This window comes from Anas platyrhynchos, chromosome 3 (assembly GCF_047663525.1).
Source record: "Anas platyrhynchos isolate ZD024472 breed Pekin duck chromosome 3, IASCAAS_PekinDuck_T2T, whole genome shotgun sequence".
Lineage (NCBI taxonomy): Eukaryota > Metazoa > Chordata > Aves > Anseriformes > Anatidae > Anas > Anas platyrhynchos.
Window position 1 is genome coordinate 90,734,384 of NC_092589.1, and position 18,133 is coordinate 90,752,516.

The 18,133-nt window shown below is 33.5% G+C and overlaps 1 protein-coding gene across 6 annotated transcripts in view; it reads right to left on the reverse strand.

Moving 5' to 3' along the window:
• The window catches only part of ADGRB3 (adhesion G protein-coupled receptor B3), a 473,065-nt gene that overhangs the window by 170,304 nt on the left and 284,628 nt on the right, over positions 1–18,133 (reverse strand). For all 6 annotated transcript variants that reach the window (XM_072036309.1, XM_027455045.3, XM_027455047.3 and 3 more), the window contains 2 exons: positions 16,222–16,324; positions 10,272–10,315 (listed from right to left, as the gene is read on the reverse strand). In XM_072036309.1, coding sequence (XP_071892410.1) covers positions 10,272–10,315; positions 16,222–16,324 — 147 coding nt within the window. The remainder of the gene's footprint in view (positions 1–10,271; positions 10,316–16,221; positions 16,325–18,133) is intronic.

Sequence of the window (18,133 nt, forward strand, 5' to 3'; positions counted from 1 at the left end):
TGTATTTATGTTAAAGAATGAACTGATAGCAATGTGATGACATTTTAATTCATGCTTTTGATATATGCAAAGATAATTCTTTAATTTAAAGGATAAACATTTTGCTCTGCTTCCAGAGAGTTATGGGGAGATGGATGGGAGAAGACAACCACTAGAAATTACATCACTAGGATAACATGTAGCATTGGGAATCATAAGCATAGCCTGTGAAATTTAGAATTATATTATATTATACAATGCTTAGAATAATAGCATGGATTTCAGGATGTTATCCACAGCACATACATTTGATTGCATATGTATATTACATTTAGTTAACTAGCTATGCAAGAAATCTCTCTAACTCAACATTATCAGAGATGATGGTAACATTAAAAAACCATCACAAATACACCGTGCTTTCAGCTAAAAATCTATTCAGCCATAATTTAGCAGCTATTCAACAATTTTATTTTTTTTTCATGAAATTACTTTGCTTGGAGCTACTTGTAGGTAGCTTATTACCATCCATTTAAACTTGTTTAAATCCTGATATACATTTGTATTATTCTAATTAAGGTCTAGCCATCCATTACAGCTTAACAGAAGTTATTCTATTCATATTAAATGGTATGTAGTACAAATATTATCATTAATATATTTAAAATATTTAGAAGTTTAACTGATAAAAAATATTTAAAATATTTAAAACTTATTTTTGGGCATTTCAATTTTGCCACAAAATTCAATTCATACCAGGTATATTCCCTTAATCAAATGTCAGAAAGTGTAATGTTGGACTCTACCATTTCTGTTTTAAAGGAATTCAACCAGCTCAGCTTATATGAGAGAGTGGTAATTGAGCTGTAGTCTCAGGAATCAGGACAGAGATCAATTAAATACAGTAGCAACACAAATGTACTGTAAACCTAACCTCTATTATAACCCCTGCTAAAATGAATGACAAACATAAATTCATATACATTTTGTGCCTTCTCTGTGCAGAAATGGAGAGCATGATTTAATGACTTGATGTTCTCTTGATCTATATATTCAGTGTTCACAGTGCTGGTGATGCAGGATGAAATTTAGAGCACCACAGACAAGAGAGTACGAAATGGAAGCATTTATAACTAAGGGAGAATCAACAAAAAAACAAAAAGATATCAAGAAACAGGTATATTTTATGTTAGGTTTTGCCACACATAAATGATGAAATGCACAGCTATCATGCCACAAACATTGCAATGCATTTTTCTGAATATTGGGGTACTTCAAAGAAAAGGCATAAGCCCATCTTCTCTAGCCACACTGCATTAAGCTTCTTTTCTAGACTCAAATTCTCAAAATATCATTCATGCAAATAGCTGTATATATATATATATATATATATATATTTAATGACAGTGGCATCTGAAACTCAATCACACACAAAAAATTATCTCCCTCGCTTTTTCTCTCTCTTTCTTTTCCTATGGGTGACTTTCCACCAGATAGGCCACTTTCAAAATTTTACATTGAACGCTGACCAAATTTTGTCAGTGAGGCCATAAAGACATCGATTGACGTCATGAATAGGCACGTGCAGGTCTTTGCTTCCCTCTAGTGACTGCTCCAGGAAGAGATTTAACTGAATCTGCTCGTGTTGCTCAACTATGGCACAGAGATTTAACATAGGATTAATTGCATATTCAGATACCTGTATCAGTGAGATGCTGATACAGCATGGAAGATGTATACTTGTGACAGCTCAGGTTAGTGCAGATTTTAACTGGACATGTGTTTGACAGTTTTTGATGGAGTTTTACAGTTTTACCATCCAGAGAAAATTTTAGCGTTTACAGTCTAAGAACAACTGGAAGACACACTCTAAAGTGCATTTCAAAACACTTTGTGCATTGAAAACATTTAAGATCATTTTGCCATGCAAACACTGTTCTTCTTTGGATAAATTACATGATGCTTGATTTATCTGAGTGAATATGATTTCAGGAGATGTCAATTAGACTTAGATCCATGCATTTGTAAGGAAAGACAAACAATCCTATACTCTGCAAATGCTCAGAAATGCCTTGTATTATATTCTTTTCATATTACTAAAAGTAGGTGTACTTATACCATCTGACATTCTCCCTTTGTTGTGCTGACTGCAAGTAAGTTTAAAATTAATAAATATATGTCTGTGGAAAACTGTACACTATATTATTTATTTATAAGGTATTTATGCACATGATCTCTAGTCCTACTGTGAAAGAGATAGGAGAGAACGGCAGAGGGGCACAGTGCTTTTTCCCATGGATATGCAATATTCCTCAGATTTTTTGTCTTCTTGGGTGTTTCAAGTAGATTTTATTTTTGTTTAACTATGGCATAATACAAAGACCTTTAGTTCTGCTGCACTACCTCTGTCAGATAAACAGAACTAAATTCTCCAGGACAGGCAGCAGTCATGAGCTCATCAGAATGAATGAGAAAAAAACAAAACAAAACAAAACAAAACAAAACAAAACAAAACAAAACAAAACAAAACAGAAATATCATTATAAAGGTATTTAACCTTTAGAGTTCTGCATCGTGGCAGGGAAATGATATCAGCTTTGAGAAAAGCTAGAGAACTCTCTCAATTAGGGCTCAGGAATTTGGAGCTCAACCTCTACCTGGGTTTGATGGATGATCTTGGACAAAAAACCTTGCCCTGGTTTCCGCCATCTGTAAACCAGGGAGGGCAATACCAGCCTCTGTAGTAAAATGCTTTGACGGCTACACGATACACATGGTGTAAATGAGAAAGGTTGAGAAACTTTCTCAGTTTTAATTATCCTATCTTGTACTTTTGGAAGCTGTACTGGATTTGGTGAATACTGTTTTCCTGTATAAGAGTCAGTCCAAGTCTAGCACCATGCTGGATTCACAGATCCCATCTGCTATATTCATCGGTGAGGTATTAACAGGGAAAACAACAAATACATTTTATTTAACCTGGTAACATCCATTATTTTTTATGGAAACATAGACAAAAAAAAAATTCAACCAATATATTTTCTGTTCTAAACCTTATTCAGACTGCTTAATTATTTTTCTGCCCTTACACCAATTTAAAACTGATTATGAAAATACAAGCACTTGTTCTTTTTATTCACTTTCTAGAATCATATTTGCTTGCTATTGAAGGAAATCACTATTTTTAGTTTCTGGAAATCTGCATTTACATAAAGGCAATAAATCGCAATTAAGTTCTCAACAAATGGAGTTGATTAATCACTCGGTAAAAAATAAAAAGAAAGTGAACTTATTAGCAAGAGTTAATTTAATTTCCTTTTTTTTTTCCTATAAATCTCAGCAGGTCATGTAAGCTCTGTTCATGGTAGTGTAGGTGTTAGTGAAAAGCAGTGTTATAAAAGAGAACTAAATTATAAATTCCTCCCATATATTCTGATTCATTTTTTATATGACTTAAGAAAATTTTCAGCTGACTCTTCTTCAATATAGACACTCCATTTTATATTGTATGATACCTACCTATTTCAGGATTAAGTATTCCTGCATTCCGATATAATCTTACCAGCCGTAAATTTAACCAGCAGTAAATTTAAATTTGTTTTAATTGAGGTCTTATATGGCTTGGTAAGTGGTTTGCCACCTAGTCAAATCTGATTCAAATCTGCCAAAGCCTTTTAGTTGTCTGGAAGGGAGTTTGGGTCAGGCTTCTCATTCTGTATTGTTTTAATGAAAAAGTTATTCCAAAGAATGATTCTGTACAATCTTTCAATTCTGTATGCTCAGAATGATGTATGTTCACAAACAGATGATTACATAGCTTGCTACTACACAAGTCCCATTATGTATAGTTCTTCATGAAAGTGAATACTCCAGGAAGGATGCATTTACCTTTTGAATAAGTTCATTAATTTGTCCATTACATTTCACAAACATAAGGATAGAAACTAACTTGTAAAGGAGATTTTCTGCCTTGGAAATACAAATTATCTGACTGAAAAGCTGGACAGACAAGTCTGACTGAAGTTGATGAAACAAGCAAAGCCCCAGCTAGTATGCATGGCCAAACTATATTTACATAAATTACTCTCATTAGATTTTTATTCAAATTATAGACAAATCTATTATTGTCTCCATGTCTTCCTGGCTACCAAAATGCTATGACTGTAAAGCAGCAGTCAAGAGTAAGGAGAGGCTACTGTTCATATTTCCAGAAGTGAATTCTGATTTCTGGGGGTATTCTAATTATTAGATTATTAGCTTCAGACATTTTGACCTAAGCTATATAGAGTCATCTTAAACATATTTTCAAAGGCTTGCAAGGTCAAACAAATAATAACTTCAATAATCTATCATGGTTAGTTTAAAAAACATAGTGAAGAGGGACAAAGAAGATTTGTTTTCCCTATCAATTTTATCACGAGACTACTATATGCAAAATTAAGTTTGTCGGCATGAATGTAAGCTTATGTGTTACAACTGAGCCACATTCTGCCCTATAAACAAATCTGTGAGAAAATCACAATTAACTGATAAACTCTTCTATATTTGCATTGAACAAATTCCTTTGTGGATTATTTCTCCACAGTCGTAACAAAATCTATCCAGGTATCCAGGGACAATGGGAGAAAATGATGAAAAAGCTTCAGGGGATAATTTTAAAAAAAAAAAAAGTAATTATTATTATTATTTTTTTTTAACTCTCTTATTAAGGAGAGATGTTATAATTCTAGAGTGAATTCCTAAATTTATATGAATTTATAGAATCTATAATTTCACACATGTATATATTTGTGATTTCACATCACTTCAGGGTAGAAAATGTAAACTACCATCACTGTAAATTTGTATTGCAGTGGGGAAAAAAAAAAAAGAGTAGACCAGACCTTCCACTGTCCCTAAACTAAGATTGAACGATGTCAAAATCCTTGTAGTATTAAAATTTTCAGCTAATTGCATTGTATTACTGCCAACTGTATATTCAGCAGGCACAAACTGCTATAAGCACACATATGGACAAATAAAAGGCTGTCATACTGTTATAACATCCTTCGGCAGCAACTGGCAGAAAAGAGCCCCAGAATCCTAAAAGCCCTTTCTTTACTCAGTGCTGTGAGATGTTATGTTGCACCATGCACAGCTGTGGATTGCAACAGCAACAACTGGTACTTTCCTGCAGAGAGCACATGTGCCCGCATTATGCCTAAAACGCTTCTAAAAGAACAAACCAGCTGCATTGTTTTGATAGTGGGTTAGCGATTATTGCTGATCATAGCGATCATGTCACCTCATTCTAGTGACCCATGAGTCCATTCTGTCTTCCATGCCTTCGTGGCATGTGGTGCTAGCTGAGTGTTGTGTGTGATGTTTGTAGTGCTCAGTACGGTGGCATCAAGCCTCCAGCTTCTTACTGTGTTGTGAACTCTGCACCCTGGGTCTTGAATCCAGAGGCTAGATCCACTAAGACAAATGACTAAATTTACCAGGCCAAACTTTCATAGGTCCTAGGGCTTCACATGTTATGGTCACAGATTCATGCATCACAAAAGGCATTCAAGAGAGCTATTCATACAGCCTACAAAACTGCCACACAAAATGGCATTATTAAAATGGAAATTTATGTATGCATATAAGGATTCTTTGAACCCCTAGGTTTACACAGCCTTGCCCAGATTTACATGAAGTAAAACAACACTAGGAAAAGAACACTGACAGTGATATGGCTAAGATTTAGGTGCAGCATGGTGACAAATGCATGGAAAGAGTGGTAAAAATAAATATAGAGGTGCTGGTACTCAGCTCTTCAGCCCATGAATGTTTTCCTAAACAACATGGCAGAGTTCCAGCAAAAGAGGCTGTGAGTAACACACTACAGAGGAACCAACAGCTCAGGGGGCATGGGCTGCTCCTGTGAGGTTGAAAACTGTGATTCAGACTCCTCAAGGGACTTCTGTAAAGAACTGAAAGGCTGGTCCCTGAGGCTGCCTGGTGAGGAGGCCCTGAGCCATTGGGTTCCTGGCTGTTTGTGACTCTCTCTACTGTCTCCCTCTCCCTTCTTTTCCTTTTCAGAGAGATACAAGAAAAAGGAGAAAAACTTTCAGAACTTTGGTTTTAAAATAAAACCAAAAGTACAGCCCTCGTACCTGTCCAACTTCTTTTCTTTCTCTTTGTGGTCTGACAGACTAGAATGGATTTATCATAAGCAGTTCCTGACCACAGAGATGCCAGACAGATGTCATGCCAGACAACACAAGTCACAAAAGGTACAATTATTTCTTGATTTTTTTTATTGGTTTAAGGATTTTTTTTTCTCCTCTGAATGTCAGTTAGTAATGTCCTACATATTTTTCCCATGCACTGAAAGGAAAAGCATTCAGTATCTTACGACTTTATTAAAGGACAACATGTAGAAGGATATTGTCTGAAATAAATGGAAGAAATATCACTCAGATTTCCATGGAAAAACAAACCAAAACAAAACCACAAAACCACCACCTTTCATAGCACTGATGCTATTAGCTTCACGTAGGGAAGGTGCAATACTAGAGAAAACACAAGGCCTCACAGACAGACTGGTTGCAATCAACACAGACATAACAGCATTATATATCTGGGGAGAATAAACTGAAGCAACACAATATATTACTGGATTTGAAATTATTCTTTATAACACGTGACATAAGATACATTCTTTAATTGCTCAGTATCAATATTGTAAGCTTAATAAGTGGAAAACCTAACAAGCTTAATAAGTGGAAAACCGTATAAAATATAGTATCAGGGAAAAATCACTCAATTTCAAGAAAAGAATGGACTAACTAATTTTGCCATAGTCCAGGTGACCATATAGTCACAGACAACAGTGTCAGTAGAATAGGTTTGAAGATATGGCGTGACCAAAAAGCTCACAGATCCAGAACTCTGTTCAAAGGTGGATAATAAGGAACAGTTAATCACTAACCAATCTCCTGTGAAGCATGACCAAACCTCAGGTACACAAAACTTCCCCTGCTGTTGGAGAATAATTGAACTAACAAACAATAGAATTATAGAATCATAGAATCATTAAGGTTGGAACAGACTTCCAAGATCATCTGGTCCAACCATCCCCCTACTGCCAATGTCACCCACTAAAACATGTCCCTAAGCTCCACATCCAGTCTTTCCTTAAACACCCCCAGGGACAATGACTCCACCACTTCCCTGGGCAACCCGTTCCAATGCCTGACTACTCTTTCTGAGAAGAAATGTCTCCTCATTCCCAACCTAAACCTCCCCTGGCACAACTTGAAGCCATTCCCTCTAGTCCTATCATTAGTTATCTGAAAGAAGAGGCCGACCCTCAGCTTCCCACACCTTCCTTTCCAGTAGATGTAGAGACCAAGAAGGTCTCCCCTGAGCCTCCTCTTCTCCAGACTAAACAACTCCAGTTCCCTCAGCTGCTTCTTCTAGGACTTGTGCTTCAGGTCCTTCACCAGCTCCATGGCCCTTCTCTGGACGTGCTTCAGAGCCTCGATGTCCTTCTTGTAGTGAGGGGCCCAAAACTGAACACAGTACTCGAGGTGCAGCCTCACCAGAGCAGAATACAGATGGACAATCACCTCCCTGGTCCTGCTGGCTACACTATTCCTGACACAACCCAGGATGCTGTTGGCCTTCCTGGCCACCTGGGCAAACTGCTGGCTTGCAGAGTGTGCAGATAAAGACATGGAGGTTAAAAAAGTGGCCAAAAAAAATTGCCAATAAAGAAAATATACTTTTCATATGAAAAGCATTTAATTAAAAAACAAAACAAAACAAAAAAATAAACATATTTACTGATAAGTTAAGTCCCTTCAACTAAAAGTAGACTACTTTATTTTTGTTACTGTTGTTATTGGGCTATTTCCAAAATGTTTGCCAAATTCTGGTTATGCAAAAAATCACCTGGTTTGGAAGGGCACAAGCACAGTACAGATCTTTGGGATTTGCAACACGGATTAATAGCATGATGGCTATTAATCCGTCAAATCCAGTTGCCTGATGTTGAGAGTGGATAACTCCTGAGGCTTTAGAAAAAAGTGGAAAAAATAAGAGCAGAACAAGCCACAAGGCTAGCTGTATAGTCCTCTACCTATTTGCTTTTTAAGATTCCTGAATGAAAGAAACCTGTTCAGCATTATGAAGCTTTCAGGGTAATTTAAAATTCATGGTGTCAGAATAAATATTCTGAAATATTCTGGAGTAAATACAAGTACAATGTTACAGAACAACAACAATAAAATTTACAAAAATAAAATTATGAATCATCTAATGCCCTGATGGCTAACATTATGAACCTTTTACTACAGAGATGGAAAAAAAAAAAAAAAAGTAGAATTTTGGTCTTGCTATTTGCTTAGGTGTGTTCATGAAATAACACATATGCATATGTAAAACAGTGGTGTCCATTCAGAATTTACTGATACATCATGTCTTATTGTGAATATTTGATGGCTCTTATCACTTTTCAAAACAGATACATCTCCAAGAATACATGTACCTTTAATACATCAAATATTTGAACATCTTCAATAGCTACTTTTACATAATATGGCTAGAAAACAGAATACCTTCATAGAATCATAGAATGGCTTGGGTAGGAAGGGACCTTTAAGATCATCTAATGACAACCCCTGCATCATGCAGGGACACTAGATCACGTTACTCAAAGCCCCAAACAACCTGGCCTTGAACGTCTCCTGGGATGGGTCATCCACAACTTTTCTGGGCAACCTCTGCCAGGGCCTCACCACCCTCTGAGTGAAGAATTCAGCATACAAAAGCATAAGCTTCTCTCTCAAAATCTGACTATGTAAATTTGAGATGTTTAATTTTCTTTTTCAGGTTCTGAAGCATATTGAAAAGAGTACATATGTGTAGCATTAAATATGTCTATAAACAGTAGTAAGACTATTAATGCAAAACAAATGGCAAGATCAGAAGACACAGCATTTGTTTGTGGTTTTTCCAAACATTCACCCCAAATTCCTCCATGTAATCTTTTAATCACATTCTAAATAGACAATATACATTTTTTTTCCCCCCATAATCTAATCACACGGAAATATGCCTTTAATATTTTGGAATAGTGAAACTGAAGAATGTGCTCTAAACACACAGTGCTTAAAGCAACACATGTAAAAAAAAATAAAAAAAAGTAAATAAAGCACTGTGAAATCAAAACATTGTAGAGAGGAAACAAAGGACATGCTCAAATTTGTGTTTTTTTTTTTTTTTTTTTCTTTTTTCTTTTTTTTTTTCTTTCCATACAGAAGTGGAACATTATGATATTGTTGGTAAATAACTGTGTTATGATTCTTTCTTATCGTCATAGATCATAGTACTACTTGTATTTGAAATTATTTTCGTGTTCAAAGTTTCTTATTTCTGTACTATCGCATTGTTGGCTAGTCATCAGGGTAGTGATTTGAACCCAGACTGAAGGCTAAAACAACTCACAAAGTCATAGGCATACAACTTCTAACAATGTAAAAGGTTCTGTAGAATGAGACATATATAATATAACTGGGCAAGAAAAACAACATTATCTTTTAAAAAAATATTGTGGCAATCACATAAGTATCTTTTTATGAAACACTTAATCTTTATTTAGACAAAGTTCACCTTGCCTTTAATGGGAGATCTGCAGTGAAAGAATAATGTAGGAAACTACAACTGTGTAAACTTGGATTTTTTTTTTGCCTAAACTACACTGATTTTACTGCTCTACTTCTTTATAGTAATGTTTTCTGTTTTGCTACGAAAGAGGCACACACTAAAGTAGCAGAAGACTGCTAGCAAGATTTCATTACTTAGTATACAAGATATTTTATTAAATGAAAAATAAAAATTTGCACCAACTAAAATGAAGATTTCTGTGGGTATCACAGTTGAAAATGGTATTTCTCCCTGCAGTAACAGAAATGGGAACAATGGGAACAATCTTTAGTTACCTGTCTGATCAGTTACCCACTTGCCTGTTGCTCAGCAACTACTGTAGCACAGAACTATGGTTCTCAGACATACAGACATTCTCATTTTAATCTTGAAAGGGCAGATTGAAATTACTATGTGAGCAATAGGTTTCTGGTGAGATATTGTATTGCTTCAGTTTACATAGCTGCAGAAAGGAAGCCATATGACAGGAAAATCAAGTACTTTGAATCTGCAAAAGGTTCATTTTCCCTGCTCTCATCCCAACCTGTTTACTGATTGTGTACTTAAATATTGCTAGGTACTTGAGCCATAGTAATATAAGCAAACATGTCACTTACGTTCTTGAATCATCCCACAGCACACAGTATGGATTCAATGTGCCCTGAAAAGCAAACCAATAAACCCATTAGTTACTGGTATACAAGAAAACATGCTTGACCTAAACATTTATTTGGATCTCCTGCAAGTTTACTCTTCTGTTCTGATGAATTGATGTCACTGGAGTTGTGAAAGGTTAATTCTGCAGTTTTAAAAAGCACTTGAACCTCAGAATATCTGCTGTATTGTCTCTTAGGTAAGGTAAGGCAAACAAAGTTGTCCATTTGGTATATCCCAGTTGAAATGAAATATGAGATGAGAGTTAACCTGTTAAAAGACTACTTGAATGATCATTGCTGTGTTTACAAGCAGAATTTTAGGTCTCTGGGGGATATGGATGTTGAAACAGTAATGACTTCAAAAGTACTAAACAAATATTGGGCAATATGTCTAGAGTCTGGGACTTCACATTCAATACCCAAGTTCATTTGTCACTTGGGGCCTAAATCAGCAAAGCATTGTGTTCAAACTTTTTTTTTCTTTTTTTTTTTTTTTTTTTTCTTTTTTTTCCTTGAACTTTACTGGGATACCAGTTCAAATCCCTTTGAAGTCAGTGGTAGATTTTTGAATTGATGTAGATCAGGATGGGAATCTAGGTTTAGTCATCATTAAGCTGTGGGTAATGTTTTAGGAAACTGAATTGTCCTTATTATTACTAATTTTTATTTTGCTGCCCATGAAGACTTGAGACAAAATAAAAATTCAAGTTTTGCCCTAAATCCTATAAATCTTCCTTTATCAAAACCCAGATTGATTTAGAAGTTCTTAACTAGCTAAAACCCACAAAATTATATTCCTGTTCATTATAAACATTAGATATTCCCAGAAGTCAGAACTATATAAATAAATATATATAAAAAATACAGAAAAATATATGTTTAATAAAATCACAAGTGCTTTGAAGAAATAGATGGGTTATGATATTTTCTTATGTTAATGTGAATGTAGTTCTCATGATAATGCGAATGTAGTTCTCTCATGAACACTGTTGGTAGAGTAAAAGTACAATTTTACAGATAAATCATACCTCACTATTTTATTCTGAAAAGTATATTATTTATAATAAAATAACATGACAAGTTTTAACTGTGAAGTTAAAATTTATTAAATATTTTAATTCAACTCTTCATCAAAGATGAAAAAGGTCCTTCTGAAAATGTCTCTATCAGAGGCATTTTAGGGAAATTTTCATCCTCTACTTCAGTATTTTGTTGACTACATTGAATTTTATGAGTACAGTATAGATATATAAAACCAGCACATACTTATGGCACTATACATTACTGTAGAAACAATAATAAAATTTGTTCCATTCCCTGAAGTATTTATAATATAAAGAAGAGGAGGGGGGAGGAGAACACAGGACAAAGCACCAAATAGTAGATATGTGAAGATTCAGACACCAGGTCCTGATCATTAGCTAAAAGCTTTCAGATACTTTGACAGAAAATGATACAGAAGAATAAGAATTAAGAAAAAATGAAATGATCATTCAGAATTAATTTTTATTTTATTTTATTTTATTTTATTTTATTTTATTTTATTTTATTTAGATCATGAATTTGTATCCTGAGTGAAGAAAATCTATTTGCAATTTGATATAGCTATAAGTATATTTTTACAAGTACTATTATAACTAAACTGTAGTAATAATATACTGCTTATTTGAGAATGGAGGCCTGAGGCCCAGTAGCAGGTATCATATAGTTCATTCTAGGCATATATATGTAGGTATGTATAAATAATACAAAAATACTTTCAGAGAAAAAAAAATGAGAGCAAAAGGGAAGTCCATTATGAAAACATCTCAAAAACAGAGGGAAATGTCATTACATAATAAAATGCAAACTTTGCTGCTGTCAATTCACACACTTCACTCTGCTTAAAATGTATTCAAATATATATATATATACATATACATAAAATGTATGTTTTGCTATTAAAGTTATTAAACAGAATGGTGGAAAACAGGATAAATATTGCACCACTTCTTTAAGAGGTTCTTCTACAAGGACTTGCTCTGCCAACCACGGAAGATTGCAAGGGCAAAACAGCCCCTCAGAATTTCTTCCTCTCTTGATAACCTGATCAAATGTCCTTCAAGCACTGCAAGGACCACAAGGAGCCTGTCTTCCTATTTTCTTCTTCTGCTGCTCTCTTTTACATGCTTCTTCTGGGTCTGGCCTCCTGACAATGTCTCACACCTCTGTTTTTGAGCTACCTCCACCAGCCGCCCTTTTCTGCTAAGGCAGTGATCTTTCATCACAGCTCTTGCCAGTTAATTACTTAGCTGAAGCTAAGGAACCATCTAATGTGTCCATTAAGTTTTATGACTGCTGCAGTATTGATTTATACACTTCAGAACAAGACTTGGATATATCAAAAATAGACATATGTATGTGAGTGTGTATGCATATGTATCTCTGCTTGGCATATAAAGCTGAACTTTTGAGATGTGATTGGCAACTTTGACAGCTACGCAGCACAATGCCAACAGTGTTTTGTAGCCAGGGTTTTCAGTTTTATTGAAAACTTGATGTTCTATGCTACTGCTGGCTTGTTACTTTAGAGTCCCTGGAGTAAAATAAAGTGCTAGCAGAAGGTGAGAGTTCATATTCTATCTGGAGCAAATAGAGCTTTTGTTTGAATTGTGCAGTTTTTTAAAAGATGACTTCAGGATCTCTTTGATCAAACTACTGGAGAAATGTGATCACATTCATATTTAGCGAATATCATCACATTCATATGTAGAGAACAATAATGTTTGCTAAATAATGCATTGCAACTCACTTTCTCACTATGCTCAACTATTTTAATTCATCTGCTAAACATAATATATTCTAAATAGCACATGGAATTATGATTTACACTTCCTCCCCCAAAATAATACTGTCTTTCTATTAATGTACTGGCTAATTTTGTTATAAAACAAAGCTATGATGGTAATTTTTTAATACATTAATATTCATATGCAATTTTAAATTAAAGATATTAACTCTTATTAAGTAACTGTGTTCATTGTATTTCATAATCTCTCATCAAAGTAATTTAGTCAGTGGAAAGGAAGGTGAATGAGCAAATGTGTAGGTATACTCCTATATAGGTACGCTCTAGAGGTTGCTTAAAAATTATTCATTAAATTCATTTGAAAACAAAATATTTTAAAGTGAAAAGCATTTCAAGAACAAAGATTTGAAAAGAACAAAAATTATAATAAGAAGAGACATTCCAAAAAAGCAGATGAAAGAAAATATCAATATTTTATGTTCTGTTTCATAATTAGTCTATTTAATTGACATCATGATTATTCAGTCATTAATACACAATGTTCAAACTCTAAGAATACAGTAATAATAGTTTTATTTTAATTTCTGTATGTGACATTCAAAGCTTGTTCCATTGTGATATTTTAATTAGATAAACTCTTGTTTTCAGCTAACAAAAGGTGACAAACACCCAAACCTACAAAACAATGTTTCTATGTATATACAATCTCATTATTTAAAAACCAAAGTCCCATCGTGGAGGTTATTCCTTGAATAGAAAAATCACTAAACATTTAAAGTAACTAAAATTGTAAAACTAGTTTTCCTTCTCAGACTTTCAAGACCAGAGTATGGTCTTGAAATGTCAGTGTGTCTGCCTATCCAACTACTAGGTGGATCAAGATTGCACATAAATGCACCACATACATCTAAGGAATAAGAATTTGTTCCAAATACTTGCTGCTTCTCTGGATTAAATTCTAGGACAAGAACAGAAACAAAAGGTCAAAAGAATTGGCTCTGATATACATTTTCAATTTTTTTTTTTTTTTTTTTTTTTTTTTTTTTTGTCAAGACATGAGCTAATACAATACTCATTAGTTTTCTCTTACCAAAAGGTTGACAAAGCAAGGTGTCTCTAAACTGACCTTTTGTAACAATGAAGTTTCATCTCATTTCTGTGATTTTGAAACTTGGCAAAAGCTTCAAAATAGCTTCAAAAGATCTATAGCTTATTCAAAGGGATTAAAAACAAAACAAAAAACAAAACAACCTATTACTCTTTAAGAATTTTCCAGAATTTCAGCTTATGGGGACAGTGGTTCAGCTGTTCTTTACTCTAGCCTTGCTTGTGTACTGCTTGTTTCAATAGCTTGTGTTGGATTTAGCAGTATGTTCATGCTGACATGCAGCTTACTAGCATTGTTCTTTGTTTGTTTGCTTATCTGTTTAGTTTGAATTTATTTCTTATCTAGCATAAGTGACCAAACTAACTACAATCTTAATTTTCTCCTACCTGCTACTTTTCACTTTTGTGAGTAGTTGTCCCAATTTCAAACTACAGAAGTCATTCTCCAATATTCCTTATCTAAATCCCATATATTAGTTCCACAATAATTGCAAAGATATTAGAAATTAAAATCTAGAATTGAGAAATACCCTAAACTCTTCTCAGTAATAATCTTTTAAGATCAAATATTTTATTTAAAAAGTGTTTTTATATAGGATTAATTTGTGATCTACTTTGGAGTATACCTATTTCAGTTTTACTGAAATTTTCTTCTGATAGGTACAAAAGTAGACTGAGATTTTGTTTTAATATAGATGATGTAACTTAGGTTCAGAAAAGAAAAAAAACCTCTCTAAAATATCTTAAAATTAAACAGAAGCAGAGAACCATAAAAAAGAAAAAGGAAAGAAAAAAAAAAAAAGTAAAATTTCCACAGTTTGTTATCAATTAAATTCTAATCTAATCTGAGAGGTACAATAGGTAGGAGTCAGATCAGCTTATGTTCACCTCTATTCCTTTTTTTATTTACTGCTTGTATTCTACAATAAATTTTACTGAGATGCTCTTTGTAATTTTTTTATTTTTTTATTTTTTTTTGGGTAGGGAACTGAATGGTGGGTCATACTTAGCATTGACAGCAAAACAGTCTGTCTCCTACTCTGGAGTAAAATGTAATTTTAGAGTAAAATGCAATCTAGAGTTCAAAGAGATTTTGTCATACCTTTGCCCAGACACTAGTCGAAATTTGCTACTGACTGAAACTATGTAAGGCCTTGGGCAACTGTTCTTAACAAAAGCTTTACATTCCTTTTCAAAACAGTATTATGTAATAAAGTTCTAGTAACTGTCTTGTAATTGTGAGTTTATGAGTTTATTTAAAGTAAACTCTATGTCATAGTGATATAAACAGTTTATTTGCTATGCCTTCATATAAAATACTCCTGTCTTTATTATATAACATACTTTCCCCAATAACATACATGACAGTTTTTTAATGCAAAATATATATTTTATTCTCCGTCTGGCTGCAGGGGGGTTTCTGACAGCAAATACAAAAATTATTATTATTATTTATATATAGTTAAAATGCCTTTTCAGTTTTAAAACATTTTTAATATGAAACTAAAGGACAAAAAATACTGAATGAAAAATAATTGCACAAAAATCTCATAAATCTATGAGACAAACTAAGTTGGAACAGGAGCATTTTTTTTATAGTCTGCTACAACAGAGTAGGTACCAACTGGCTTTTAAGTATAAAATAATGAAAGAAAATAAGAAAAGTCCTGAAGCACTATGTAGCTCTAGGGACTATGCAAGGAACAAAAGGTTAAACATTCGGCACAATACTACATTTTCAGCTTAACCATCAAAGCAATTAATTTTCTTACAAATGAGTTTTCTTACAAATCACTGTTTAAATGAAGACCTCAAAACTCAAACAAAAATTAATTTTCTTTTGCATATACACATGCATGAAACAAGTGTATTTTCTCTTCAAAATACATCAGACTATTCCTGGACTTGAATTTATTAGTTTTACTAGGTTTTATGATGTGATATTTAAATTGATCCTGCTTCTTTCTCTCGCATGACCTGTTATATACTCCTGGAAGAGTATCTCTTTGTACTTACATTAGACAGATGCGCTAGTTCTATCTCTAGGAAAGAATCCGTAGTTTTAGGCTCAGGTCGTATAGTAACAACGATGATTTTTGAATTAACAACTGTAAAATTCCTGTGGGGGGAAAAAATAAAAATAAAAGAACATATAAGCATGGAAGATTTAGCTTAATATTGCTTAATGAAGCTGCTGGTATAACGTTCAAGAGTCTCAGTTAATTTCTATTACTTTAGTTGTCAAACATTCATGGAGAAAACATATTTGTTCATAAATGGTAAAAACTGTCACACATTAGGCACCATAACTGACACTATAAAGTCTGACAAGCAATGATGGTGGCAGAAATCACGGTCCTTAAAATACGATTTACTAATTAGAAGGGCACATTGATGGCACTGTCAATGTTTGAGTGAGTATCATTCACTTTTCTCAAAGTAGACCTACTAGTCACATTTTATAGGCAAGAGTCACTTTTCTTTCAGAGTGCTGTGTTGGCCTCTTTTTCTGAATTTTCTGAATTTTAACTAAAGTTAGATGTGTGCAATGGGAGAGCCTACAGTTCTGTTGATTCTGTTCTCATGAAATAAAATACCTGTTTCCAATGTTTGAAAAATCATTGCATTTGATATATGAGTGGGCAACTTCGTCATCTAAATATTTTTAAACTATAATCTGTAGTTTTGCCCCAACTGAAATGCCACCAAAAGCAAACTTTTTTTTTTTTTCTCAGATGTCAGATTAGTTTAGTTTCATGTTATAATATTTTACATATAACTGTATAATACTCTATATAATACAACTGTATCAAATTACAATAATTATATAATGATCACTACATAATAATAATGCAATTATTATATAGTAATATAATAATTATATAATATTATATATAATAATAATATAATACAGTTTGCTCAAAATAATACTTTTCTTTTAAGTTCTCTTATTCATCATCAGTATCTCTTTAGGTTAAACATGAATTAGCTACCTAGATAGGTAGCATATTTCATAGCTACCTATCTAGGACAGAATTAGTATTGTCAAGGTTATGTTAGTACAGGCATATTGACATGACATAATTTTCACGTCTTTGATCCTTGCTTCTTCAGACTGACTTTTTCTGGTGTTCCTTATGATATTTCCTTTGTATATAGTGCTGTTTTCAACACAGGCACACTTTCTTCAATCACATAGAAAGAAGAAAACCTCGCAGAAAGACATATCCATAGGAAGATGATAACAAAGAAGAAACTGGGTAATTTTGATGTAATTATAATGCATTATCAATGTTCTTATATCCATCAATATTCTTATATCCTTTCTTCTTCTTCCTCTTCTTCCTCTTCCTTCTCCTCCTCCTCCTCCTCCTCTTCTTCTTTTCTTCTTCTTCTTCTTCTTCTTCTTCTTCTTCTTCTTCTTCTTCTTCTTCTTCTTCTTCTTCTTCTTCTTCTTTGTCTTCTTCTTCTTCATATCATTTCTTCTTCTCCTTCTTCTTCAAGATAACAAAGTTTGATTAAGTAAAGACTTAGGAAGAATTTCCAGAGCCACTCCTCTAGTGTTTCTTTGTTTGTTTTTCCCAGATATGAATTAATAACAACATTAATAAAATAGAGTTATTTTAGATAGCTGTTTTTTCTGTCAGAGTATATATTCTGAATGTTTTTGTTTGTTTGTTTGTTTGTTTGTTTGTTTTTTTGTTTGCTTGTTTTAGATATATATCAGGGTATACATATTGATTATATCTGAAATTAAATTCAGATTTCCACTTCTTTTAAGAATGACTCTACATTGCTTAAGAAAAAATGAACTTACAAATAAGGCATGTTTCTGTCTCAAGACAACATGAAAGAAACTTTAGTTCAATTTTTTACTATTGTATATGTTACAGAAAAATTACAGATGCTATAGCAGCAGTGCTACAAA